The 27,498-nt window shown below is 52.7% G+C and overlaps 1 protein-coding gene across 1 annotated transcript in view; it reads left to right on the top strand.

Moving 5' to 3' along the window:
* Igsf21 (immunoglobin superfamily member 21) overlaps positions 1–27,263 on the top strand; it is a 131,306-nt gene extending 104,043 nt beyond the window's left edge. Inside the window, exons 5-10 of the mRNA XM_055611016.1 lie at positions 17,080–17,195; positions 19,661–20,135; positions 25,283–25,368; positions 25,852–26,044; positions 26,355–26,393; positions 27,039–27,263. Of these exons, the coding sequence (XP_055466991.1) occupies positions 17,080–17,195; positions 19,661–20,135; positions 25,283–25,368; positions 25,852–26,044; positions 26,355–26,393; positions 27,039–27,112 (983 nt within the window). The 3' untranslated portion in view covers positions 27,113–27,263. The remainder of the gene's footprint in view (positions 1–17,079; positions 17,196–19,660; positions 20,136–25,282; positions 25,369–25,851; positions 26,045–26,354; positions 26,394–27,038) is intronic.
* The last annotated feature ends 235 nt before the right edge of the window (positions 27,264–27,498 follow it).

Below are 27,498 nucleotides of genomic sequence, written 5' to 3'. Positions count from 1 at the left end.
GGCTTGGCAGCCCTGTTACTTTGGGGCACTGGGTTCATGGGATGTTCCCCAGTGACAGTTCTTCCAGCTTCCCAGTGGAAGAAACCTTACCCTGGTGGGTGGAGTTTTCCGGAAGAAAGGAACCAGGAGCTCCTAAAGATTGGTGGAGGCCAGTCTGCCTCCATGAGGTCTTTGCCTTTCTTCGCAGAAAGGCAGATTCCCAAGACAGGTTATTTAACGATGACAGGGACACGGGGCCATCTGTAGAGTTCCCTCTTCTCTTAATTCTTACTGGATTGTTGTGAGAAAAACACAGTGGCCAAGGCAACTTACAGAAGAAAGAGCTAACTGAGGCTCAGCGTTCCAGAGGGTAAGTCTATGACCATCATGGTAGGAAGCATGGCAGCAGGCAGACAGGAATAGCACTGGGGCCATAGCTAGAAGCCCCTATCTGGAGATATAATCTTGAGGCAGAGAGAAAGAGACACTAGGCATGGTGTGGAGTGTCTTGAAACCTCAAAGGCAGCCTCCAGTGACATACCTCCTCTAACAAGGCCACACCCCCAATCCTTCCCAAACAGTTCCACCACCTGAGAACCTAGCATTCAAATGTAGGAGCCTATAGGGGTCATTCTCATGCAAACCACCACAGCTCTCAAGAAGCCAGCACTTTGCTCAAGGCAGAGATGGGGTGGGAGAGGGAGTTGGGAGCCCAGGGGCCACAGTTCATTAGTGGGTGGGAACACCCCATTGCAGGTTCCTGGCAGGGGCTGCTGAGAGGCAGGACACCTGCTGGGAGAGAAATGATTGGCTCCAACCCCTGTCTGGAAGCCTGAGGGGATGAACCACCCGCTGGGCACACACTAATTACAGTAAACCAGCCCTGATCGATCTATAAGTACAGATGAAAGGAGCCAAGACTGGGTGCTCCACAGAGGAGGGAGATGTGACAGGCTGGGATCCAGGCCAGAGCTGCAGAGAACTGAGAAGTCAGGCAGCGGACCCCAGCTCCTACCTCCTACCTCAGAAGCCCATCTCCCGCCCCACTGCCCCCCTTCCTGCTACTCTGGGTTAGGGACACACCAGTGCATCATGTCCCCCAAAACTACCAAAGGAGGCATCTGGGCAAACAGTGCCCAGTTGGAGAATTGCCCTCGGCTATATCAGGCCCACCGTGCATATGGGATACTCATGATGAGAGGCACGAAGGGCTTTGTGTTTGGACATAAATTTTCTATCCGTTCCTGAGGCTGTTTGCTGAGTGTTTATTAGCTACCAGGCATGGCTCAGCACCTGCTGGATTTTGGGTAAAAGCCCTAGAAGTTATTTGTTATTTGTTTTCCTGTTTCACAAATAGAAAAAAGAAAAAAAAAAAAAAGAAAAAGCAAGCTGAGGAGATGTGCCTAGGCATGCAAGTCTAAGTAAGGTAGAACAGCACTTCCCAGGCTTGTGGGTCATGACCCCTTTGAAGGTGGAATGACCCTTTCACAAGGGTCCCATACCAGATATCTTGTATATCAGATATTTACATTATAATTCATAACAGTAGCAAACTACAGTTACAAAGTAGCAATGAAAATAACTTTATGGGGTGGGAGAGATGGCTCAGAGGTTAAGAACACTGGCTGTTCTTCCAAAAGTCCTGAGTTCAATTCCCAGCAACCACATGGCGGCTCACAACCATCTGCAGTGAGATCTGGTGCCCCCTTCTGGTGCACAGGCACACATGCAGGCAGAATGCTGCATAAATAGTGACTAAATAAGTCTTAAAAATGAAAATAACTTTATGGTTGGGGGTCACCTCAACATGAGGAACTGTATTACAGGGTCACAGAATTAGGAAGGTTGGGAATCACTAGCCACCTGTGTGGAAGCCAGGCCAGTGGGCCCACCATGAAAGCATGTGGATAGGAGCCGAGTATGGAGGGCAGAAGCTGTGTTCTTGTCTTATCTCCTTAGGAAGAACTACACAGACAGCAAAGGGGACAGTTCATTAAGGGGCAACACAAAAGGAGTCCAAGGTTGTGCCACACCACGCCTGTGGCTTGGCTCCAAGAGGGCGAGAAGGGAGAAAGGGGCGAGATAAGGTCCTCAGTGGCTTTGATGGTTCATTAATGCCATACTTAACCTCTCCCAACGCAGGCTTTCTGAGCACACTAAACACAGCTGCTGTAGGGGAAGGGTTGAATTTTTTCTCTGCCAATTTTCCTGGGGGAGCTCTGGAATTCCTTCCTCTGATGTCTTCTATTCTTCTGCCTCACCCTGAACCCCACTTCAGCCCACTCTGCCCACCACCTCTCAGTGAAGACAGCCTGGCATATTGCTTCATTTCCCTGGGCCTCAGTCTTCCTGTCTGCTAAGTGGGGGTTACAGCAGCATCTCTCCTGTTAGAGCGTGGCTTGTGACTCCCTGTGCCCCAGGGATGCTCACAAGGAAGGCTTTTCTCCCTCCCCTACCAGCATCAGCTTCAGCAGGGGCTAGGCACAGGTGACAGCTGCTTGAAATGCTAACAGCCAGGGGCAGATCTCTCAGCAGGATGGTGGCAACTCTGTCCTCCCAGGCTGTGTTGGCTGTGTTTGCTGCCAAGAGCTGGCAGAGCATGGAGCCAGAACCCTACCCAGACCCACCCCTCCCAGTCTCCCTGTTACTTCCTCTCTGATTGGGCATTCTTTCCTGGAAATGGGTCTCCTCTCCCATGGGGCTGCTACAAGGCATAGACAACATGGCACCCATGAGTGGACAGGAAGTACTCAGCCTGCTCAAACAGGAAGTGCTTGGTTCACATGCTGTATGCTGACATTGTGATGGGGCACAGCAGGCGTAAAAAGGCAGAGAACGCACAAGCCAGCCCTGGGGCTGAATAGTAAGCAGCGTCCAGGCATGAGGGACCATTCTGAACTTCAGCCCCTGGGCATGGAGACCACAGGCATGAATGCCTGGCAAGACCTGGCACAGGGTTGAGATGTTCATCTGAGAAGGCACCAGGACAACTGTGAAACATCATTCAGTGCTCTCAGCTTCTTAGATGTGGCATGAAGACCGAATGCCTGGCACCTCTCGAGGCCCCCTTTCTGTCAACCAGGTGGGCAACTTCCAAGGTGGGCAACTAGATGGTCAGTGCAGGGCCTGAGATTGAGGCTGTGCTGGGCTGGGCTGCCATGAAGGTCCAGAGCAAGGGATGCAGTTCAGAAGATTTGAGCATGATGGGCCAAAGCCCTGCAAGCTGGATACAAGCATGCCAAGAGCCTGACACCATTGTCTTGAGTGCCTGGAACCGGCTGAGTTCTGGAGAAGGACTAATATCCCTTCTACCCAACCACCTGCCCATGGACCTTCCAATTGCCAAAGCCACCAACTGAGTGCCAGTGTGGAATAGGCAAACAGATGGGGCTGAGCTCAGAGGAGCACTTTGGAGTGAACAGAGTCATCTAGCAAGGACGGTCACTTCCCAGCTCCATCCCCAAAGGTCTCAGCCTGCTGCCTGCCTCCTGCACAGGGTCCTCGAATCCACACCCACCCTCTCCGAACACAGCTCTGCCGAGCTGGGGTGCCCTTGACAGCAGCCCACTGTGTGCCTAGAAACAGACTCAGCACTCATCCTCCTGAGGCCCTTACAAGAGCGGTGGGACAATAGACTCACAGCCTGGGGCAGCAGGACAGCCAGATGGCCAGTGGATGGAAAGCAGTCTCTACCAGACACCAAGCCTCTTCTCAGCATGGGCAGGGTGAGAGTTGCAGGCACACTGTTGGCCTGGAAGCCAACTTCGCAGAAGCCTGCGTTATAGAAGAGGAAACCGAGTCAGTTCCTGAGGGGGAGCACGGAGCTTGCTCTCAGTTACCTTCCACTGTCATATTTTCCTCACCGGGGACTAAAGGTTGAAGATGGAGACACGGCTGTCAGAGCCCACCCTGGCTGTGGCTTGGGAAATTGCTTTAACTGCTTCCACCACGCTTGTGAGTGGGACAGCAGACAGCCTGGTCAAATAGCACACATCTCTGTGAGTATAGGGTCCCCGGAACCACAGAGTCCACGGCCTCCACCCCACCCCCCACTCCTCCCCCAGTCCCAGGAACTCAGCACCCAAGGGAAAGAGAACAGGCCATGCGTCCACTCATTTCACAACTCCCCCTTTAATTCAAACCACCTTCACAAGCGCTCCCTAGGTACCTGCTGCCAAATTGGAAGAGTGGGTTCTACTCTCCCTACAGAGGGCCTCCTAGTGGGGAGATCCCGTCAGCTGAGGGCAGCCAAGGAAGTGTGGCTGTCAGTGCAGATTTTACCCCAAGCTCTTTAAATGTAGTCAGGCATGATCCTTGGGACTCAGGTCTTCCCCACTTTAGTCAGGGAGGAAACATTCTAAGCACAACCAAAGTCACACAGTGAGCCAGTGGCAGAGTTCAAGTGTAAGCCCAATATCCTGGTTCCAGAAGCATCTATGTGGTCTTCTCACTGAGACACCCACCCTGCCTTCCTGAGCCAAACAAAAGAAGCTCATCTCCCTTGAACTGTCCAGCCAAGTGGCTGCAGCCTCCAACGCCCCCCAGCCCCCAGCCCCTATCCTTCTGGACCTTCTACATCTTGCCACCCAGAGCGCCCATCTGTTTGCAGACATGCATCTGATGCTCTACCTCCCCCTTTCCCCCCATCTGAGCATGTCCACAGGAGCACCATTAAACCCTGACAAGTGTTAGGTCAGCACAATGCTTTATTCCCCACACCACCGGGAGCAGGATTTAGTGTCTCTGGCAAAAGGTAAACCCTCCTCCCCGGGACAGGACCCTTAATTACCAGTGATATGTGATGTTGGCGCTGCAGTGCCTCAGGCCCAGTGCTGTAAAGACAGCGGGAAGGTTGAGCTTCAGTGTTCCCGTAGCATTGTGGGAGGCAGCTTCCCACAATGAAGGAAGGTGGGCTGGAGAAACCCAGAAACCCGGTGGGTGGTGGCACTGTGTATTGAAGGGGAGGCTGAAACCGAGACTGAGCAGCGAGGGCTCATTCTGAGGCTCACGGTCTTGACTGCTGATCTGGCTACAGTGGATTCCTGGACTTGGTTTCCCTATCTGCACGGAGGGAAGGGGGGAAGGAAGTTTCCTTCATTCACTCTCAATCACTAAAGCCTTAGCTGACTAAGGCTCGTGATGAGCCAAGCCTTGGGCAGGGTTCTTCAGGGATGTCCTCACAGCAGCTAACAGAAGGAGACAAGTAGGATTAGTCCCATTTTACAGAGAAGGAAATCGAGGCCCAAAGATTCCAAGGGGTGCAGTGTCCATCCAGGGCCTGATCTCCAAGCTCCAGGACTGACACAGGGCTGGAAGGCGCAGTCTCTTCCTCAAAAAGTCTAGGGAGCCAGACAGGAAGGGACTCAGGTTCCTAGAAGACCAGGAATGGGGGTGGTGGGGAAGACAAGGGTGCAAGCTGAGGGATGTGGGCATCCCAGGCAGGAGTCTCTTCCTGGGAGGTAGAAGCATCCTGTGGTGCCAGGTGGAGGGAGAGAAGGGTAGGACACATACCCTCTAGCATGTGTTAGTCACTGTTCTATTGCTGTGAAGAGACACCATGACCAAGGCAGCTCTTAAAAGAAAGCATTTACTTGTGGTCTTACTTACCATTTCAGAACTTTAGTCCATTGCCAACAAGGTGGGGAGCATGGTGGGAAGCAGGCAGGCACCAGAGCAGTCAATGGCTGAGAGTTCTATATCCTGATCCATAGGCAGAGAAAAAGAGACTCTGGGCTTGGCACAGGCTTTTGAAGCCTCAGAGCTCACCCCTATTGACACACTTCCTCCAGCAAGGCCACGCCTCCTAATCCTTCTAATCCTTTCAAGGAGTCCCACTGTCTGGTGACTATGAATTCAAACATATGAGACTATGAGGGCCATTCTTATCCGAACCACCACAAGCAGGGGACACTCCTGTACGCTGGAGTACAGGAGAGGAACAGTCAGAGGTGGCAGCAGTATTAGCCATGCACTTTGCAGTTGTGGTGGCTCAGTACTTTACATAGTATCCAGCAGAGCCCTGTAAAAGCCATTTGATGACAGACTGTAAAGCCCATTCTACATAAGAGGAAACTGAGACACAGTGAGGATAAGTGAGCAGCCAACATCACCTAACTATTATGTGTCAGAGTCAAGATTCGACTGTGGGTAGCTAGATTCTTAGGTCACAGGTGAGTCATGTGGGTAAGGCCAGAGCACCAAGCTTGCTCTTTCCCTGTGCCCCAGCATACAGAGCTGTCACCTGCTTGTGCTGGTTTGAATAATAGCTCCCATTGGCTCATATATTTGAATTCTTAGTCGCTAAGGAGTGGCACTGTTTGAAAGGATTAGGACGATTGGGAAGGCTCTGAAGAGGTGACGCAGACCCTAAACCCCTGGGCTTCAGCCAAGCCCCTCCTCATGTTCAGCTGTTTGGCATCTTCTAGAACAAAGCTCCTCTCAGCTCTTCCATGGATCCAAGAAAGAGTCAGTAATGGAAGCAGTGGGGAAGGCTCAGGGTGGCAGCTGAGCTACAGCTACCTGTATACTTATCTTCCAATACTACCCATCCCTTTTCCAGTGTGTGTGTGTTTGTGCATAGGGAGGCCATAGCATCAGGAATCATCCTCAAATGCTCTTCCACTTCATTCCTTGAGGCATGGGCTCTCAATCAAACCCAGAGCTCACTGAGAGAGCAAGTCTCGCCAGCCAGGTTGCTTTGGGGATCCTCTGCCTCCTGAGGCTGAAATTCCAGGCAAACCACCACACCTGCCCAGCATTTACATGGATTCTGGGGACCCCACCTCTAGTCCTCATGCTTGTGGGTGACCACTTTAACCACTTAGTTTCCTAGCCCTGAATGCACTTTATTTCTGAATTATGGAGGAGGAAATGTGGGAGACACCCCCCCACCACACCCACATTCACAGGAAGCTCCCCCTGAAGCTCCTCCTGAAAACTGCATTATGAGCAGCGGGCGAAACAGATGATTTATTTGCCCATAGGATGGAAAAGGTGTGGACTCAAAGACTCCTGGAAGATCCACCCACCCTGGGAGGAAGGCTCCGAGCTGGAGTATGGGGTGCAGCTATAGGTCCAGGAGCAGGGCTGACTCAGCTTGGTGCTTTTTAGGGGGCTGGGGAGACTGTTGGGCAGCCTCCTGACTGCCATAGAAGGTTGGTGTGTGCATGGCCCCATAGTCGTTGTCTGCTATGGCATTGTTTAAGTGGGGAAACCGAGGACAGAGAGGGAGGAGTCATCCCTAGAGGATCAGAGCCAAAGCCTCCACAAACCCCAGTCCTTTGACTTCCCATCGGCGCCTTTGTTTCTGGTGCAGTAATAAAAAGAGCAAGATCGGCCAGGGTCTATGTGCTTACTGAGCACCGGAATGTCCATCTCTATGTCTACCTCCTGATAGTGACCCAGTGTGGACAGAAACCCCCAAGACTCCTAGCCCTGGGAAAGACCAGAACCACCAATTCCACTGAACCTGGATCCTGCTGATTCTGACACTAAGCCAGGGCCCATCCATCTCCACCTCACCCTCCTCAAGTTGTTCCCGGAGACAGTGCCCATATTACCCTTGTCCTAGCAGCTGCCTGGGAACACAGTTCCCAAGCCAAGACTGCAGCCTACTGGCTGGGGTTCCCGACTCGTGTATATCTAGGCAAGGGTGAGCCCTGCTCCCACCCACCAACACAGAGGCTCTGTGCGTGCTTGGAGGGACATGGCTCAGCTAGCAGGACTGTAGAGTTGCAGGGTGGGGCTTCCTGGAGCCCAGCAGCCTCAGCCTGATGGTTCCTGGAGGAGAGGCTTCGGAGCGGCTCGGAGGAAACTCTCCATTGTGCTTTTCCACTTGCAGAGCCTCCCAAGTTGCACAGACTTCCGGAGGCTTCTAGTACGCAGATGCACAAGGCGCAGAGCATGTAATTCACATCTCTGTGGTGTACTAAAAACACCCCCCCCAATCGGCTGGCCCTGCTGCTATAAAACACACCTGTGGCACACCCAATAGATTTCATCTCTGCGCCTATGGCAGGTCTTTGACACATTTCGCTCTATAAAGCACAATAGCAGTGCACGGGACAGCTTGGGCTCACAACAGGCAGACACCCACCGAGGCTCAGACCGGAGAACCTGAGGGCCAGCAGAGGGTCTACTACATGAGACTGGCAGCTTCGAAGTCCAGTCTAAAAACCTGGACAAGCGGCCAGTCCAGTCATGCTAGAAAATTGCCCCAGTTGTGGGAGGTGGGGCTTTTGAGTGTGAAGTCCTGGACCCAGGGCTGAGGAGGCTCTGGAGAATTCTGCCCTACTCCTGCGTGCTGAGGCTTGGAGGACCAGCCTTTCGTTCTCCAGTCCTCTCAAGGCTTGGGCTTGCTCACGAATAGCAGTAACCTCCACACTGCTTTCTACTGGGTGTCTATTATGCACAAAGCCCTCTGCTCACAGGAAAACTGGGCAGGGAAGGAAGAGACCCAAGGACCTACAGTGGTGGCTGACTCAAGGAGGATGCCGACATGCTGGTCCAGAGAACGCTTCCGGAGAACCAGTGGCTTCGAGGAATAGTCTAGAAACAGCCCTGAAGGGCTGGTGAGATGGCTCAGCAGACAAAGGCGCTTGGTGACAAGGCTGATGACCTGAGTTCAATCCCCAAGGATCACTAGGAAGAAGAAAACCAACTCCCATAAATTGTCCTCTGCATACTGTGGCACAAGTGTACACGCACGCGCACACACACATACACACGTTGGGAGAGCACTGGAGTGACAGTCTAGATCCAACAAGGAGCACCACTCCCTCTTAAAGCGTGGGCAGGGTTTCCTCCCCTCCCCCACCAGCCTCACTAGCACTTACTCTGTTCTGCTCACCACTCCCCTGGGGTAACCCCTGCTCTCCAAGCACTCAGCCAAAGCTTTCAGCTAAGCTGTTTATCACCCTTGTCACAGCTGGCAGGGAGTGGCAAGCAGGTGAGAGGGTGCTGCCAGCCGCTCTCCACAGAGCAGGAGGAGGAAGGCATGGTTGGCCTCCTGCTTAACCCAGAGAGGTCCTCGTCTCAGGGTAGAAAGGACTCCGGGGCAGCAGTTGTCCTTGCTGGCGATGACCTGGGCCCCAGAGCCCCCTCATCTGGCTATTGCCTTAGCACAGGAACCCCACAGCCAAGCTTAAGTTCACAGCGGAGGCCCAGCTCTGCATCAGTGGCCCATATAGGCACAGCCTCTAATTCTCTCTCCTGTCAGGGATCATGGCGCTGTGTGGTGACTTGACCTGAGTTTGCTCCTAACTGAAGATTTGAGCCTTTCCCTCCCTTGCCCCTTTCTTCGCTGGTGGGATCCCCTTCTACTGAGAGCTGTCACCAGGGAAGAGAGTTGAGAGAGATTCCTATGCTTTTAGAAGCGGCAGGGACTGGAGAACGTGACACCTAGCTCCACCACTCATCCATGTTTCAAACATTTCTTGAATGACCCTGTGTGTTGGAGAGAGACAAGAGTCCTTCTCTCAGGGTGCTTAGGAAAAAAAGAGGGAGGGAGGGATGGAGGAAGGAAACAAAGGGACAGAGGAATCTCTGTGTTTGGAGCATGGTGACAAGATGGGTACCTGATGGAGAAGGTTGGAGCTGAAGACAGGCCAGCCCAGGGCACCTACAGGGTCTCCTGGGATCCCTGTCACCGCCTGGCTAGTGTCTTCTGTGTTCACAGAAGTCAGGTACACACACAGGAATGGGATTTGAGTTCCTGTGGCAGAATGCCTGAAGTCCGAGGCTGGGATGAAGAGGACAAAGTCTCAGCCCCCAGTGAGCTCAGCCTAGTGGGGAGACAGGCAGACTATGGTCACTGTGACAAGCAGCCTGGTGGGGATCAGCTCCTGGCACCCAGAGAAAAGGCCTTGCCAGATTTGGAGAGCTGTCTGAGGAGGCCACACTTGAGAGATGAGGCAGAGTCAGACGGGGAGGCATCCAGGCCCAGGGTGAGTGAGACGGAGAGGCTGTGCTGGGCTGCCCTGACTGCTCCAGCTGAGAGGACTTCCTGGAGGAGGCATTGTGTTGAGTGACATCTTGAAGCAAAAAGAGACCCTGGAGAGGATGGCAAAGGAACGGAGACCCAAGATCAAGAAACTAGAGAGAAAACTGAAGATGTACCACACGGGACATTTATATTCATGGACACTTATATTAGAGGCCACTTTTCTGGTGTTTGAAATACAGCACAGTGGCTAGGAGCTGATTGAGAAGGAAGGCAGTCGATAGAGCAGGCACGCTGAGAGGAAGAATGGATTTTTCTGCAAATAATATAATCTCGAACTTGTCCATTCCTTCTTCCCAACCCTCCCCCAAATCTAATTGATGCCCTCCCTGTGAAAAATGATTCTCAGGGCTGGAGCAGGCTCAGCACCTTCACGGAGTAGTACCTGAGGGGCAGGCTGGAGGCTTCCTCCCTGAAGACAATGGTGTTCCTGGGAGGAACAGAGAAAGGGCTGTAGGCAAGCAGAGAAGAGAGTTAAACAATCCTTCTGTCTGCTCAGCACTTCGCATTCTCATTCAAGGCTTCTGCCCGTTGTTATTCTGCTTCTCTCAAAACACCTGGGAGCTGGAATGTTGGCGAATATGTCGGATTGAACCCATTTCATGGACTGGAAGGCTGGTGCTGGATGGGGTAGCAGCAGTTAATTGGTTCAAAGCTCCAAGAGATACTGACACCTGATCTGGGGAATGGAGCTCTGCTCTGAGGTTGTTAAAGTGGGTACGGCAGGAGAAGGGGGTGACCTAGCGGGAAGAATTGAACCCTGGCAGGATAGGGACACAGGGGACATACCTGGAGAAGGTCCTCTGCCCACATTGCTGGTCTTCCTACACCATGTCCCCAAATTGCAAAGACAGCGAGATAAATTTACAAAGCTGGGCGAGCAGCTGCCCTAACTCAGAAGTGAGTTACGGAGCCCGGAACAAACTTCCGCCTGCAAGTTCCAGACAGGCCGTATTTCAGGGTTAATTTCATAAAACGGATCACCAGCCATCACAGTACTCCATCAGTATGAATTGCTGAGTCTAAAATATCTCCACCTCCCTCCTCCCTCGGTGACTGTGGGACAGAGGAGATGGAGGCTAGCCGGGCTGGAGGGCGGTGTCTCGTTGGAAGCAGCTGTGTCTTGACAGCTGCACTCAGAATTAGTCAAGGAAAATTCCAGAAGCAGATCCCTCCTCTTAAGACAAAAGGACAAAGAAGCCAGAAAGCCCACTGGCTGGGGGGTTGTGAGGTGGAGTCGTGGGGTCTGGGAGCTCTGGATACCACTGTCCCATGGAGATAGCAGAGGAACAGGAAGGAGCTGGGTGAGGCGAGCCATTGCCTGAATAGAACTGAACACAGCCCGGTGGCCAGCCTTGGAACTGGTTGTTCTTACCCCAGAGGTCCCATGGACACTACGGCTATGCCCTCAGCTGGCTGTCTTGGGATGTATGGAGACAGGATCTCAGGCCCAGCACACATAAATGACTGCTTGGTTTTGACCCTGATGGAGACCTATGAGGAAAGGAAATAAAGGGGGCATGGGGCTGGAGTCTAGAAATAGTGGGAGAAGAAATAAGGCAAGAGTTGGGGAAAGAAAGATGGGAAAATCAGTAGAGGTGGAAATTGAACTAACTCTGGAGATGGTGGCTCATGCCTTTAATCCCAGAACTTGGGAGGCAAAGACAGAGGGATTTCTGTAAGTTCAAGGCCAGCCTGGTCTACACAGTAATTCCAGGCCAGCCAGAGCTATAAAGTGAGATCCTGTCTCAAAAAAAAAAAAAAAGGGTGGTGGAGGAGGGAGGGCTTAGGAATGTAGCTCAGTTGGTACAGTGGTTGCCTAGTGCACGGAGTCCTGAGCTTGATCCCCAGCACCCTATAAACCTAGCATTAGCTCACTTTTTTTGTTTGCTTATTTGTTTGTTTGTTTATTTTGTTAGTTAGTTAGTTAGTTAGTTAGTTAGTTAGTTAGTTAGTTAGTTAGTTAGTTAATTAGAGACAGGGTTTCTCTGTGTAGCCTTGGTGTCCTGGACTCACTTTGTAGACCAGGCTGGCCTCAAACTCATAGAGATCCACCTGCCTCTGCCTCCCTGAATGCTGGGATCACAGGTGTGCGCCACCTCATCCAGCTGTATTAGCTCACTTCTAATGCTAGCACTCAAGAGGTAGAGGCAAGAGGATCAGAAGTTCAAGGTCATCCTCAACTCCATATCAAGTTCAAGGACCTTATTGGCTACAGGAGACTGTCTCAAAAGAGTAATGAGGATGAGGATGGAGATGGAAGTGGAGGTGGAGGTCAAAGGGTGAGTGGAGGAGGGGGTGGAGATATCAGTGGACATGGAGGTGGACAGAAGGGTGTAGGTGGGGGGAGGGCTGGAGGTGGATGGAAATTCAGATGGAGCCAGGGAGAGAGCTGATGATAGTGGTGAGGATGAAGATTCATGGAGACATCCATGGGAGTGCAGAGGGAGGTTGGGATGGGAGTATCTTGAGGGAGACCAAGGGTGGAAGGGCAAAGGCAATGTGCCTAGGAAGCAGGGGCCCATCTAGGACAGATGGCTGGGCCTAGTCAAGGGAAGGGAAGGGAAGAAGGGACACGGTGACATGGACTCGTGAGTGGGGCAGCAGCAAGTAGGCAGTATTCCCAGGTGGAAACAGCTCTCTGTTTGGACTCAGCCTTCCAAGGGGCAACACAAGGTGTAACATAGAGTGACATTCTTCCAGGACATGGCGCCCCATGGGAGGAGGGCGGGGCGGGGGGGACGCTGGTGGGCAGAGTGTGCGAGGCTCTAGCTCTCCATACCGATGCCGCCAGCTCCTACTCAACATCGTCCACACAACCTCTGTGGTCTTATGAGCTTGAATGTGTGTTCACACCTGTTCAAAAATGCCGGGAGGGATGGAGCACAGCTTCCGGTCAGGCTCTAGGACGAATCCATGTGTGCACGGGTGTTTGTCTATAAGTATATGAGTGTTTGTGCATGCACAGGTGTACATGTATGCGGGAGTACGTGTGTGCTGGGGAAAATCCGTGCTGTCGGAATCTGGAAGGCTGGACACCAGCTGAGGTTTTGCTATTTGCCTGCAGTATGAATGTAAGCAGAGCTGTGCATCTCTGGCCCCAGTAAACTTGACTGTAAAATGGGAAGCCTAGCTACCCAAGCCAAGAGCTACACTGAAGAGGCATCCATGAGTCAGTACGTCTCCCAGTGAGCGCACGGAAAACGCTAAAATAAATTATAAAGAAGAGCAAAGTGAATTTAATCACATATTTATACTTAACGTATCTAAAATGTTATATCATTAACACAGAATCAATATAAAATTATCAGCGGCAATATCTAACTTTTTTTTTTTTTTTACGATTTTTACTTTACGTGTACAGGTGTTTTGTCTGCATTCGTGTCTTCATGTGTGTGCCTAGTGTCTACGAAGGCCAGAAAAGGGTACCAGATCCTCTGGGACTGGATTTAAGACATTTGTGAGGCACCATGTGGGTGCTGGGAATTGAACCCAGGTCCTCTGGAGGAGCAACCAGTGTTCTTGACTACTAAGTTATCTCTCCAGCCGTCTTGTAATGTCCTTTTTATAATTAGGCCTTTGGAATTCGGTGGGCTCTTTACATTCCCAGTATATTCCCAGTGAGCTCAAACTGTCAGCATTTGGGGTGTTTCCATGCTAGAGGGTATAGTTGCCTACTGTGGTCAAGGGTAAAGGTGTCAAGCACTTCCTGGTCTCCTTGCTAACTGCATGGAGAGACCGGACTTGATCCTCCCACTCCCTGCCAAGTAGCCTAAAAAGGAAAGCTATCAGGAAGGGCAGCTATTGCTATAACGGGGACGCTTTAAAAATATTTGCACATTCCATTTATTGGATCTTCCGAAGCTCCTTTAATTCCATTCTGCAAGTAAGACACACACTTCGAGAGGTTAGGTCCAAGGTCACACAGCTGACAAGTAAAGCAGCTGGTCTTTGAAGCTTGAGAGCTCTGGCCTAGAGCCCTAAGCTCCCTCCCTTCTTCCTAATGATGTGGCAGTGGATGTGCAGCTCAGGGACAGAGCTCTTAGCTAGCAGGAGGCTCTAGACTCCTTCACTAACACTGCAAAAACAAAGCTGAGCCAGCCGCGTTCATTATCACCACTGGAGGGCTTCTCAGGTTCCATATAGTCAATGCCTCATGCCCTGCTTGAGCAGGCTTCCTTCCTCAGTGTGACCTTGGTGACGTTGACTGTGGTGGTTTGAATGAGAACGGCCTCCATAGACTCATGTCTGAATATTTGGTCCCCAGGTTGTGGAACTGTTTGGGAAGGAGTAGGAGGCGTGGCCTTGTTGGAGGAGATGTGTCACTGGGGGTGGGCTGTGAGGTTTCAAAAGGCTCCTGCCATTCCCAGTGTGCTCTCTGGCTCCCACTTGGGGTTTGAGATGCGAGCTCACAGCTGTTCCTGCTGCCATGCCTTTGTTCCACCATCACAGACTCAAGCCCTCTAGCACTGTAGGCTCAATTAAATACTTTCCTTTGTAAGTTGCCTTGGTCATGGTGTTTTCTATCAGCAACAGAAAATGAATACAGCAACACAGAGGGAGTGGTGATTTTGAAGGGTCCACCTTCTGTTTCTGGCCCTGAAGCATTCTAGAGGATGTAGTTTTAATGAGAGCATTTTGGAGATGAGGATGAGGATGGGAGGTGATTGATAGAGGTGGAGGTATGCTGGGAATGAGGCCAAAGATGGAGCTGGTGACTGACAGAGGTTGGGATGGAGGTAGAGAAAGAGGTGAGGATGGGAATCCGCCAGAGGGACGCTAAAGGTGAGAGGGACCACAGACAGTGAGCTTAGGGGGCAGTACCTTATGCTGAACTCTGACTGGAAGGAGGGTCCTCAGCCTTTGGGGGCAGCAGAACTAGATGCAGTTCCTGAGGACCCTGGACCACAGGTCTCTGGAGGTGCTGTAGGGTACCAGGAAATGAGAACTTGCAGCAGCTCAAGTTTGGCGAAAAAGGTACGGACAGGTTCCGGCCCCTTTGAAGGCTGGGCAGGCCTGATGTGAGAATCTGGGCACCAGACCAGGCATTTGATGGTGCACAGCATTGATCTCAGCACACGGAGGCAGAGACAGGCAGAGCACTAAGAATTCAAGGCTAGCCCAGTCTACACAGAGAGATCCTGTGGAGACAGGTTGCCACTATTCAGATCCCAGCTCTACCTCATGCTGGCTGCATGAGCGGGGGCCTGCTCCCACATCTCTTCTTTCCCCATCTGTACAATGGAAAGTATCACACCCATGACCCAGGCCAAGAGTGAGGCTGAAGAGTCAGCTGCTCATGGAAGACTGGGCCGTCACTGAGCTCTCCTGTAAGAGCTTGTTTTCAGTGCTGTTCTGTGAAAGTTACACTGCAGAGTTTGCAACTTCTGGGTAATTGAAGTGTTCTGGTGTGCATTTCCGTTCTCAGGATTCCTACCCCACTCACCATCTGTTTTAAGCCATCTTCCACTTAATTACAATTCTCCCTCTATTGTTCTCTCAGGCTTCCCGTTCGGCTTCCCTTCTCTTGCCCCCAGCATGTGTGGCTGCCTGAATGAATCGAGGGCTCATACCTGGCTCCATCTCACTGGGCCCTAAAACAGAGCAGCCCTTGCTCGCCTCCCCCACCAGCCGACAGGCTTTTCTGCACTCTGTCTGCCTCCTTGCTGGATGTCTGCCTCGGGCCCCTGGCACAGAGCCCCACACCTGGTGGTGTCAGGAAACGCTTGCCCAACTTAATTAAACTCAACTGGGGTGAAAAGCCCCTGCAGGAAGGCCAGGTCTCCAGCATCTCTGTTATTTGTTGTTCATCCCCCCCCGCGCCTCCAAAACATACACACACACACCCCACCCATCGCACACAGGTCCAAGGCCAGGGAAGCAAGAACAGACAGCCTGCCCCAAGCAGAGTTCAAAGATGGTACCTCCTGCAGATGCCAAGGAGGTTGCAGCAAAGAAGCATCTCAAAGTTGAATTCCCAGCATGGATTCCTGAGGATAAGCTAGGTCAAACCCTGAGTTCCGTCCCACAGCCGCATCTGTTGAGCACCAAGCCCATTTAACAAAGGAGAGGCCAGAGGCTCACAGTGTGGGAATGGCCCCCAGACATGGGGATGGTGGTGACTGAACTGGGGTGTGAGAGAGGGGTGGAGGGAGATGAGCAGGTGAGAGGGAGGCTTCTGTCCACGGTAAGCCGGGTTCCAGGAAGGGAGAGAGAAGAAGCTGCCAGCTCCAGGTGATGCTATGTAACTTGTCTACCTCATTCCCAGCTCATGGAGGCTAAGCCGCTGTCTTGTCCAGCTAAAAGCCATGTGGTACTTTCCATCTCTTCAAAAGGAAGTTGTTACAGTGGCCCTGATCTCACTTAAAGCTGTCAGTGGCTCCCCACTACTCTCAGGAGAAAGAGAGAGAGAGAACAACTCTGTGATGAGCTGGTCACACAGCTTTCTGGGGGTTAGAAGCAGAGCAGGAAGGGATTGAGGCCTTGATCTGTAGCAGTTGCTGATATCATGGTGTAAAGACACCCACAGGGATCAGTTTCAAGTTCATAACAGTTTAACAGCTGGTTCACAAAATTCCTGAAAATGTCATAGCCCTCTGAACAGGTTGGAGCAGGCTCTAGCTCAGATAACAAGTGCCTGCGACTCACTGGGCCTGCTCGTGACCTGCCCCTCTTCCTAGCTTTTAGGGTAACATGAGTACCCAGCTCACCTGGCCCCCAACTCCAGGCCACCACTGAGTTCTCACGTGTTCTATTTCTGTCTTCTTCTCAACTACTGCTATTTGGGTCACAGCATAGAGTGGCTTCTCTGGCAGTGACACCCCAGAACCTCTTCACTGGGGCAGGGTCCCCTTCTGCATTCGGATGCCTTTTCTAGGATACTTTCTGGGGCTGGATGCACTCACTACTCCAATCCTCATGGCCTCTTGAGGCCACTGAAGTAAAAGTCCCAGGAAGCAGGGCCCTCTCCTGTGTCCTCAGCAAGGGACCCCATGCTCACCCTAGTGTGGTGACATGCATCAACCCCTGGTGTGGGACATAGTAGAACTCTTTCTGAGTGCCCCAACTGAGTCCCCTTCTTCTGCCCTTCCCCTTGGAAGCTCCTCCCACGTCTATCGAAGTTGTGGCTGCTGACTCCCCGGCCCCCTTCAGCCGGTACCAGGCCCAGAACTTCACGCTGGTCTGCATCGTGTCTGGAGGGAAACCAGCGCCCATGGTAAGTGCTTGGGGGTCCAGCCCTCAGTATGCCCAGCCACCTATTCTCTGAACCTTTTTCTGGTATCCCTTCTGTGCCCAGACAGGAAGTGGTCTGCCCAGCTGGACTCTGCCCCATCCTGCTGTCCTAGATCTTTCCAGTAAGGGTGGTCTTCCAGGAGATCCCAGCACCCAGTACACCCCATCCTAGATACAGAGGGGAATAGGGAACATTGACTGGGCTCCAGAGGTGAGAAGGGACTTCTTTATACTCCATAATATTTTCCATAGAGATGGGAGCCCAGTTTGTGATCTCATGCTTCAAGCATACTGATCCACCCAGGCCTCCATGGGATTCATGGGAAAACCCCCAAAAGGAAGAGAGAGAAGGGGCAGGAAAAAAAAGAAGAGTGGAGTTCTCAGTCATGGGGAGGGGTAGGCATCCAGAGCACCCAGTCTGAGTTCTGCTTCCGGTCACCCTAATCCCCAGGATTGACCCTGACCAGGAGCCCTCCCAAAGAGGGGGACCCGATCAGTGTTTCAGAAGCCAGGGGCCCTTTTGACTGAACAAGGAATCAATGAAACCTCATGTGTCTAACTTCCAGCAAGGGAGGCGTGGAGCCCTCAAGGCCCCTGGAAGCACTCTATGCACCTGTATCAGAGCCTTTGAGTTGCATTTGGGGGTGATCCTAGGGTGGGCATTTTAGCACCCTCTAGACCTCAACCCAGTGAATTCCATACAGTCCTCAGGTTTAGCAAGATGGAGGTGGGGGGAGGGCAGAGCTGGAGCAGTGAGAACCTGCAGTTAGGATTCAGATGGAGAGGTAAATGGCCCCTCCTTCCCAAAGTGACTGTTTCTCATTAGCGGGCCAGTGGTGGGACCTGAGGACCTCATGAGCCCTACCCAGAGCCTGAGACCCCAAAGTCAACTGCCCAGGGCAGAGGAAGGGATAGGTGTAGGAATAACCCACGGTAGGGTGCGGGGGCCAGACGGAGTGCAGAGACATGTGCAGGGCACAGAGGTCAACGATGGAAGATGTGGAGGTCAGGGGTCAGGGGTCAGGGATGCAGAGGCATTGGATTACAGTCGTGAGGTCACTAGTGAGGCACAGAGGCATGGTGGTGAGGGCTCAGTAGGCAGGTTTAGAGTCACGCTGCAGTCCCCAGCAAGCAGTTGATAAAGGTGGCCTTAGAGCCACTGAATGCTGAGGACGTGGCCCACAAGCCTCCCCTTCGATCCCCTAAGGATGTCCTGCCTCCCCTGAGTCAGAGAAGCTAGTCTTTCCTCTGGGAAAAAAAAAAAAGCCATGAGGGGAGGGTTCCCTGCCCCTGGGGCTACAGGAGGGCACCTTTTCCCACCTCCCCACATAGCTGCCACCTAAGACACAATGTCTTAAATGGCCCCTCTCTCACTCTCTTCCTCCCTGTTCCCCCCCCCTTGTTCTCTGTCTGTAAGAAAGATCCTCTCTCTCTAACATTCCAGGCATCTTACGTCTGTCTAGAGCGTCAGAACTTGAAAGCGATTCTTTGATATAAATTACAAACCTGCTTTTGAAGCACTTTTCAAAAAAAAAAAAAAAAGGTAAAAAGAAAAGAAAGGGGAAGAAGAAAAAAACCAGACCCCTAAAGCAGACCATTATGTGCAGAAGATCCTTCTGCAGAGTTTCAAACTCTGACAGGTTTTCCACACCCACGGATCAACCTCCACCAGCCCACCCCTCCCCCACCTGCCCACACCTAGGCTTCTCTCCTCACACCCACGGAGTCCCTGGAGTCCCTCAGTGTGGTACTTCCTGCTCTTCTCTCTCCCTGTCTCCTATCGATTTATTCATCTGATTTATTAAAAAAAAATACACCCAGTCCCCGAAGGCTTCTGAGCGCATGTACCTGAATAAGAAGACAGCAAATTAAATTAAATGCCGCCTCTCAAAACTTGAATTCCCTATTAGCAGAGAAAGGGAGAGGACATCTTCCTTCGCCTTATCCCTGTACCTAGCTCCCTCCCACACCTGCACCTGTTTTCTGCCTAGCAGCTCCAAATTACCAAATTGTATGAGCAGGCAGAACGAACACACACACACACACACACACTCACACACACACGCACACGAGCGCATGCGCGCGTGCTCAGGCTCACACACACCTCTCTTCTTCTCACTCCTCATTTCTGTGCGTTCCCTCCTCATCCACATCTCATCCACATGCCCCCGGGGCAGCCATGGACCATGCTAGAGCCCACATGGTAGTTAAGTGGCATCTAACTCCTCTCCCACCACCACCATGTGACTTCCTTCAAGCTCCCCAATTGCTCCCTGCAGTCCGTAGTCTTATTTCTCTTCGTAAGTGGAGAAACTGAGGCTAAAAGGCTCCCCAACTTGTCAATGATGCTGTTGGGCTGAGCCATCTCTCTCTAGCGCTGAGAGTCCATCAGGAGGGGAAACCATCCATCCATTCACTACCCTTTCCCTGTCCTGCTTGCCACTGTAGGTTTATTTCAAACGTGACGGGGAGCCGATAGATGCCGTGCCCCTGTCAGAACTGCCAGCAGCCAGCTCTGGCCCAGTCCAGGACAGCAGGCCCTTCCGCAGCCTTCTGCACCGAGACGTGGATGACACCAAAATGCAAAAGTCACTGTCCCTGCTGGACACTGAATACTGGGCTGGACGTCCCTACACGGAGCGCCCCTCGCGCAGCCTGACCCAGGACCCCAGCCTCCTCGTGCCTCCCACCACGGAAAACATCCCGGAAACAGTGGTGAGCCGCGAGTTCCCCCGCTGGGTACACAGCTCCGAGCCGGTCTACTTCCTGCGCCACAGCCGCACCCCAGGCAGCGATGGCACGGTGGAGGTGCGGGCCCTGCTCACCTGGACCCTCAACCCGCAGATCGACAATGAGGCCCTCTTCAGCTGTGAGGTCAAGCACCCAGCGCTTTCCATGCCCATGCAGGCCGAGGTCACGCTGGGTAAGAGCTGGCAGGCTCCTCTGCAGCCCGTCAGAGATAAGAGGTTGTAGCCCTGCAATGGGAGCCTCCGGCGGCTGGAAGCCAGGGGGAGGGGGTTAAATGGAGACCGGTCAGCCCAGGGGAGAGACAGGGAGGGGTCTTCGGGAATGCTGTTTGTTGGACTGGAGAAAGTGGAAGTTTCCAAGAGATCGGCTGGGCGTTTAGGGTTAAAAGCGTGGGTCTTCGGTGGGCATTTGCTTGACACTAATAGAAGCCCGACTTGTAGTCTCATTACCGATAAGCAAAACTGAGGCTCCAGTCAGTGAAGCTTCCGGCCCTGAGCCGCTAGGGTTCCACCCAGCAGGGCTGTGCTCTTCAGCCCCATCTACTGGCACCTTCCACGTCTCCAAGGCCAGGGGCCCTTGATGGCTTTGAGCCATGTCCCCGAAGTCCCTTCCAAATGGAATTAGACACCTGCAGCTCCCACAGTACACCAGAAGGGCTGTTTGCTAGACGCCTGTCTGCCACAAGCTACTTTCCTTCTGTTAATTCAGCAGATGTTTGCGAAACAGGTAGTGGGCCTGGATGGTCACACCCACTGGGGAAGCGGGGACATAGGCCTAGCCAGGACTCCTGAGGTGAGTGTGAGAGCCTGGGCTAACTTTTCTTTCTACCTAGACTGTCCTGGGCCTCCGTTGGTTTAACCACAAGCTAGGCTGCTAGCTTGAACCCCTGCAGTACCCTGGATGGCCACTGGGGGCGATGTCCTTATTCCCATCCTTTAGATGAGGGACTTGGGTTTCACACGACAGCTTGGGGCTTCCTGTCTTAGAGTCCACTTCCTTCAGTCACTGACTTAGTGTCGCCTACCTGAGTGTTGTGGTTTATGGCACACTGAGTCATGAGTGGGGCCTGGCACAGTGAGCGAGCCTGCACTCTGAGAGAGGCTGTGAGCGAACAAATTGGTAGAATCCAAACACCCAGCAAGGACTTTGAAGACCAGGCCACCGAGAGCTGGGCTTGTCTGAGGTAGTGGGTCTTGCGCTCTCACCTGCGTTCCTTTCTCAGGAATGCCCTGTGAGGCTCATGTGCCGCTTCCCCCAGGAAGCCTGCTTTGGTCTCGCTGGCCCATCCAGCTGACCATATCTCTTTCAAGCCCCTCTGACTGGGGTTTGTGTGGGTAGCCTTGAAGGTCATCTCAGTGGTGACACTGCGTTCTTCCCACTGGTCACCCAGAAGCCTCGGGGATAACTCACTTTCTCATGGTCTCCCCATGTCCAGGTCACCACTTCCATCCAAGTGCTCTGCAGCCAGCCCTGGAGTGCATCATGGCCTCCAAACTGGCCTTTTCTGCTCCCATTCCCCCCGCCCCATACTGTTCTTCATCCCAACTGATCAACTTAAAATATAAATCAGCCCAAACTTCAGATTAAACAGCTGCCCAGACCCTCCAGTGTAAACCCTAGGCTGATGCAGAGAAGAGAGCCCAGAAATAGACCTGCAGGTAAAGTTGATTGATTTTTTGATGGAGACCCTGAGGCTGTTTGGAGAGTAAAAGACGAGTTCTCTAACACATGGCCCCAGAACAAGAGAACAGGAGTGAGGGAGAGGCGGGCCTGGCCCCTGCCTGGCACACACACAGGTTAACCTGAGATGATTGATAGACCCCGGTGTAAAAACCAGCATCATAAAACTTCTAGAACAAAATGGAGAAAAATGTCTTTATGGAGCTGAGGTAGCCAGCATTCCTTAAAGCAGTCATAAAAAAAGAAAAAAAAAAAAACTAGAGGAAAAATTGAAAATTGGTTGGTTGGACTGACTAAAAAATCAGATCTTTGGCTCATGAGAAGACACACTTAAGAGAGTGAAAAGGCAAAGTGTAGAATGAGGGGAGATACTCTCAGTTAAAACAAAACAAACAAACAAACAAACAAACAAACAACCTCAAGCCAGGCACGGCTGTGCGCACCAGCATTTAGGAGGTGGGGGCAGGAGAATAAGAAGTCCAAGGTCATCCTCAGGTACACCTGTAGGATGAGGTCAGCTCAAAGCCTAGACTGGCATAAGCTCCATCTCAAAACAAAATCAGAAACAGAAAAGAGACAGCCTCATAAAACCAAAAGGGGAAGAGGAGTCCCAGCTAGAAACACACGAGAGACAGCCAGTATTTGCTGTCGATGTTGGAGAGGTCAAACTCAGGGCCTAACATATGCTAGGCAAGTGTTCGTGACTGAGGCCAGCCCATGGACTTATCAAAACACCCAACAGGGAAATGGAGATTAAAACCTCAGAGAGATGGCATTTGTGACTATTAGCCTTGGTAAATTTTTGAAAACTAGCAACACCAAAACTTGATGAGGGTGCAGAATAATCACCGCTAGTAGTTAGAGAAAACAGCATATTTATTTTTTCAAATATGACAAACACCTCACTCCTACAACTCAATACTGCACATGGAGGGGCAGTTGGGTAGATGGATGGTGGGATGGAGTGGATGGAAAGATAGAATAGGAGGTGACTAGGTGGATGGATGGATGTGTAGATGGATGGGTGGATGGTTGAGTACATGGATGGATGGATGTATTAATGGATGGGTGGACGGATGGTTGGGTAGGTGGGTGGGTGGATGGATGGATGGATGGATGGGTGGATGGATGGATGGTTGGGTAGATGGATGGATGTATTGATGGATGGGTAGATGGATGGATGGATGGTTGGGTAGATGGATGGATGGATGGATGGATGGATGGATGGATGGTTGGTAGGTGGGTGGATGGATGGATGGATGGATGGGTGGGTGGATGGATAGGTAGATGGATGGATGGGTAGATGGGAGGGTGGGTTGGATGAATGGTTAAATGGATGGACAAGTGACTATCTTAGTGAAAATCCAGAATTCCATGGGAGTACCAGAAGAGCCCTTCCTTGAGACCACTCATACCACCCTCACACACAGCCAGAATGCCACAGGTGGAGGGTAATGGGAAGTTTTGTGTTCCCTTGAGCCGGAGTTTCACTCTGAGGCCTGATCCCTTTCCCTGTCATCATTTTTAGAGCATCTCTTGGACAAGTGATGGACAGATGAGCTGATAGTCGGAGCTGATGCTCCATGCCACACAGCCTAAGAGGGCCAGGCCTAGATCTTGGGCCCGAATTCTGTCCTCCAGCTCCTGAATACCCGAACTGTGTATACACCTCTGCTTGGCACTCTGGGTTGTGCTCTCAGAGCAGCCATGGGGCCAGGCTTTGCTTGCCAGGAACTGCAAATGGACTTCCAGATGGTGGTGGGATAGGAAGGTGGGAGCAGCTGGCCTGACTTCCGTAAACAAGGGGCTCCCGGCAGCCTTGAGAGAAAGAGCTCAAGGACATCTGCTGCAAATGCCCATCTGCAGGAGAGCTTTGAGGGACAAGAGTGGAGCAGACCCCTCCTGGGCCACCCTCTATGCCCCTCAGGGTCAGCTGCACACGGGGGCCACTGTAAACAGCTTAGGGAGCCGAGGAGGCTGTGTGGTCAGCTGTCTCTCTGAGCCTCTGCAGAAACACTGACCGACATCCAAGTCGCAGCGGAAGCCTTTCAGCGCCCTCTGCTGGTTGAGGCTGGCAGTGACACAGACCACCGTGGGTCATGCTGACCCCACCCCACCCCACTCCGCCCTGCTCCTTTGCAAACCCAACTCCTCCACAACACCCAAGATCAAAAGAGGAGGCAAAATGTTGCTTGGCCTCTCTGTGCCTTCCTATGCTTGCAGGGCAAGCTCTCGAGGCTGAAGGGTTAATCGAAGGGGCGAGGGGGATGGCTTAGAGGCAAAGCCTTTCCATCCCCAAGCCTGTCTTCTGCCAGACTAGACTTGGTAGGACCTCCCCAGTGTCCCTGGCCACTGCTGCTTCCGTGCAGCTGGCAGGTGGACGCAGCAGTGGAAGCCATCCTCTCCTCCCCTCACCAGTCTGCCCTCCCCTCTCAGCAGGCTGGGCCCGTCCCTCTGCCCACGCAGCCTCTCAGTTAATTAAAAGTGCCTTGGTCTTGTTCTCAGAGAGCGAGACTGGCAGAGCCCAGAGCCTGCTCACATCTGCCTGCTGCCCTGATTTCTGTTGCGAGTTAAGTGGGGAAGACAGCCCTAGAAGCCGTGGAGTCTGTCCCCGGCTCCCGCCAGCTCTCCAGTTGACCTCACAGGCTTCACTTCTCCGGGATGCTGTGGCCGCCACCCGTCCACGAGCGGAGCCATGGGCTGCCTCTGCTCGGTTCAGTCTCTGCACACAGCACTGGTCATAGCTGGGCTGAGTCTGTTTGCAAATTAAATGTCAGCCCCACTAACGGCTAAGCTGCAGGACACTTGATTTTATCACTGTCCCGTTTTCTAGTCGCCAGCCCTGCTCCGAAGCCTGACATATGGTCAGCTCAGTAATTACTATTGAATGGGTGAACAAATGAATTAACGAGGGGCGGGGAGTCAGGCAACATGTGTAATTGACTCTGTGGGGACCTTGGACAAGCCTCTTCATTATGGTGGGCCCCGGTTTTCCCCTCTGAAAAAGAAGGGAGAGAAATCCAGGCAGCCCTTTGGTCTCCCACGGGCAAGGGGCACCCAGGGCACTGCGTCACCTCAGCACCTACAGAGCATCTGAGGAAGGAGGGACTGGGGGTTAGAGGACTGGAGGCAGGGAGAACAAAGTCTGGATCGGGAATGAGACGGCAGCTTCACTCTGTACACACACACACACACACACACACACACACAGGTTCCACTGGCAGGAGGATCCTGGTTTGGGAGCCTGAAGGCCTGAATTTTGGTCCTGATTCTTCCTCCCTGTGTGACCTTTGGCAAATCACAATGAACTCTCTGAGCCTCCATGACCTCAACTGGGCAGAGGGGACAATGAGTTTTTATATCTTCCCCTCATCCCCTACTGAGATGTGAGACCACGAGGACAGAGATCCATGGATTTGTGTGTGTCGTTGAATCCCCAGATCCCGGCTGAGGTGGGGCATGTCTTAGGCCGCAGGGAAGATGGAAGGAGGCAGCCATGACTGAGGGAAGGAATGAGCCTCCTCGGAGCTGATGTCTAGTACATCAGCCTCTGGACTGCGCTCTGCTTCCTGCCCTGCCCCCCCCCATGCTGACCCCATCTGCCCACCACCCCTCTCTGACTCATTCTTCCTCTTGATACAGTCGCTCCCAAAGGACCCAAAATCGTGATGACGCCGAGCAGAGCCCGGGTTGGGGACACGGTGAGGATCCTAGTCCATGGATTTCAGGTCAGCCTCTCTCTGCATACCTGAGTGGGGTGGTGGGTAGAGACACCCGCTGGCGTGGGTACCAGCACCCCTGATTTACTCTCCTCTACCTCTGAGCAAATGCAGTTCACATCAACCGTCTGTCTTTGCATTTATCTCAGCCCCGACCCCTGGTCCTCTCCACCCAGACTCCTGTTGTCCAGGCTGTTTTCAAATTCCCTATTTAGCTGAGGATGACCTTGAACTTCTGACCCCCTTGCCTTCCCTCTTCTCAGTTCTGGGATAATAGGCTGACACCATCACACTGTGTAGGGTGCTGGGATGAAACCAGGGGCCTTGTGTGTGCTAGGCAAACATGGTACCAACTCAGCTACATCCCCAGCCCTCTTCCTGGGGTTCTGTGGTGCCACTTGAAGCCTACTAGACAAGAATTGGGGCCCAGGAAGCCTCTGTGTTGCCAGGATGTTCCCCCGTGACCCCGCTGTGCTTTACTCTGGTCCACAGAATGAGGTCTTCCCGGAACCCATGTTCACGTGGACGCGAGTGGGTAGCCGCCTGCTGGATGGCAGCACTGAGTTTGACGGAAAAGAGCTGGTGCTGGAGCGGGTTCCCGCTGAGCTCAATGGCTCCATGTACCGCTGCACTGCCCAGAACCCACTGGGCTCCACGGATACGCACACTCGGCTCATCGTGTTCGGTAGGGACCCCACAGGGTCACCCGAGGATGGGCCCGGGCTCCAAACTGTCCACAGAAGCCCCTTAAATTTGCCTCAAAGAGGTAACTCCATCCACTCACTACAATGGCTTTGTCGTCAGAGAGATTCCGGCTCTGCCACTTAGCTAAGCCTCAGTTTCCCCACCTGTAACCTGGTCAGATACAGAGAGACTAGGTGGCTTGGTTGCACCATCCCAGGGTGTACAATACCTTATAGCAGGTGCCTGGGGAAGGCCCTCTGTGCTCCAAGCTCAGGGCTACCCACTCTGCTTTCTCTGTTTCTCTCTGACAGAAAACCCAAATATTCCAAGAGGAACGGAGGACTCCCGTGGTAAGTGTCCACCCTCAAGACTGCGAGCTTAGAAGCGAGTGCTTTTCAAGGCCTCAGGAATCACCTGTTGCTGAGGCACCAATGGCCTCCCCTGCTCCCTCTGCTTCCTCCAGGAAGCCGTCAACTCAGACAGGCAGAGTCAAAGTTAGGCAAAGGCAGGCACTAAGCAAGGAAGGCTCTACAACCAATGGGATGTCACGGACCAAGGGTGTCTCCTCTCAGTGCTACTCAGACCTCAAGAGGCCGTGTCCGGAAATGACTGTGGTGTGGGCCTCTGACAACTCCATGGGACACTTCAGAACATAGACAGATGCCCCAGGCTGCTCCCTCCGCCACCCCAACCTAGAACTTCCTGTGGGATGCAGATGCTACGCCCACACAGCAAAAATCACAGTTCTCAGGGAAGCTCCCCACTCCTGGTAACCACTGGTTACCATCCTGGTGGCCTCAGCCCAGCAGGCCTGCATGGGGACAGGTCACTGGACCCACAGCAGGCGGACAGCAGAGCTGAGGGTCAAACCCGGCCACCTGACGCTGCCCCCTACCAAGCATCTTTGGTGGGAACCATCTACCCCACAGTTTCACACCGATGAGCCCACCACACAGGCAGGCTGCAGCCCTGACACCAGCTCTGCCCTCTCACAGGTTCTGCTTCCGGCCCCGCTGGTGTCCGGCTCACCCTGGTGCTTGCCCTGACAGTGGTCCTGGAGCTCACGTGAAGATGCTGCCCTCCTCCTGGTGTTCTGGCGGCCTGGCATCTCTGCGATCGATTTTCATTTCTTTTCTAAACTATTTCCAGTCTTGTTCTTAGTCTTTGCCCATGTCTTGGCTCTTCTTCACTGGGTTTAATTAAACAAACAAACAAACCAATTTTCCCCACCTCGGGGTGCAGCTCTGTGCTTTTCCTTGGCCTAGAAGAAGTTACTGGGTACCTGCTAGCATCCAGTCTTGGGACAGGCACAGAGAGAGGATGACAAAGGAGTTGGAATGCCTGCATTCTTGTAAGAATGGGTGGACATGCAACTCTCATTCCGTCCTAAAAACAGCTGGGTATGGAGTGGCCAAGGTCCCTCAGGGGAAATCTGACAGTCTGCTGTAGCCATGA

Source organism: Psammomys obesus, unplaced genomic scaffold, assembly GCF_907164565.1.
Source record: "Psammomys obesus unplaced genomic scaffold, mPsaObe1.curated_primary_1811, whole genome shotgun sequence".
NCBI lineage: Eukaryota > Metazoa > Chordata > Mammalia > Rodentia > Muridae > Psammomys > Psammomys obesus.
This window is presented reverse-complemented; position numbering and strand designations above follow the sequence as displayed.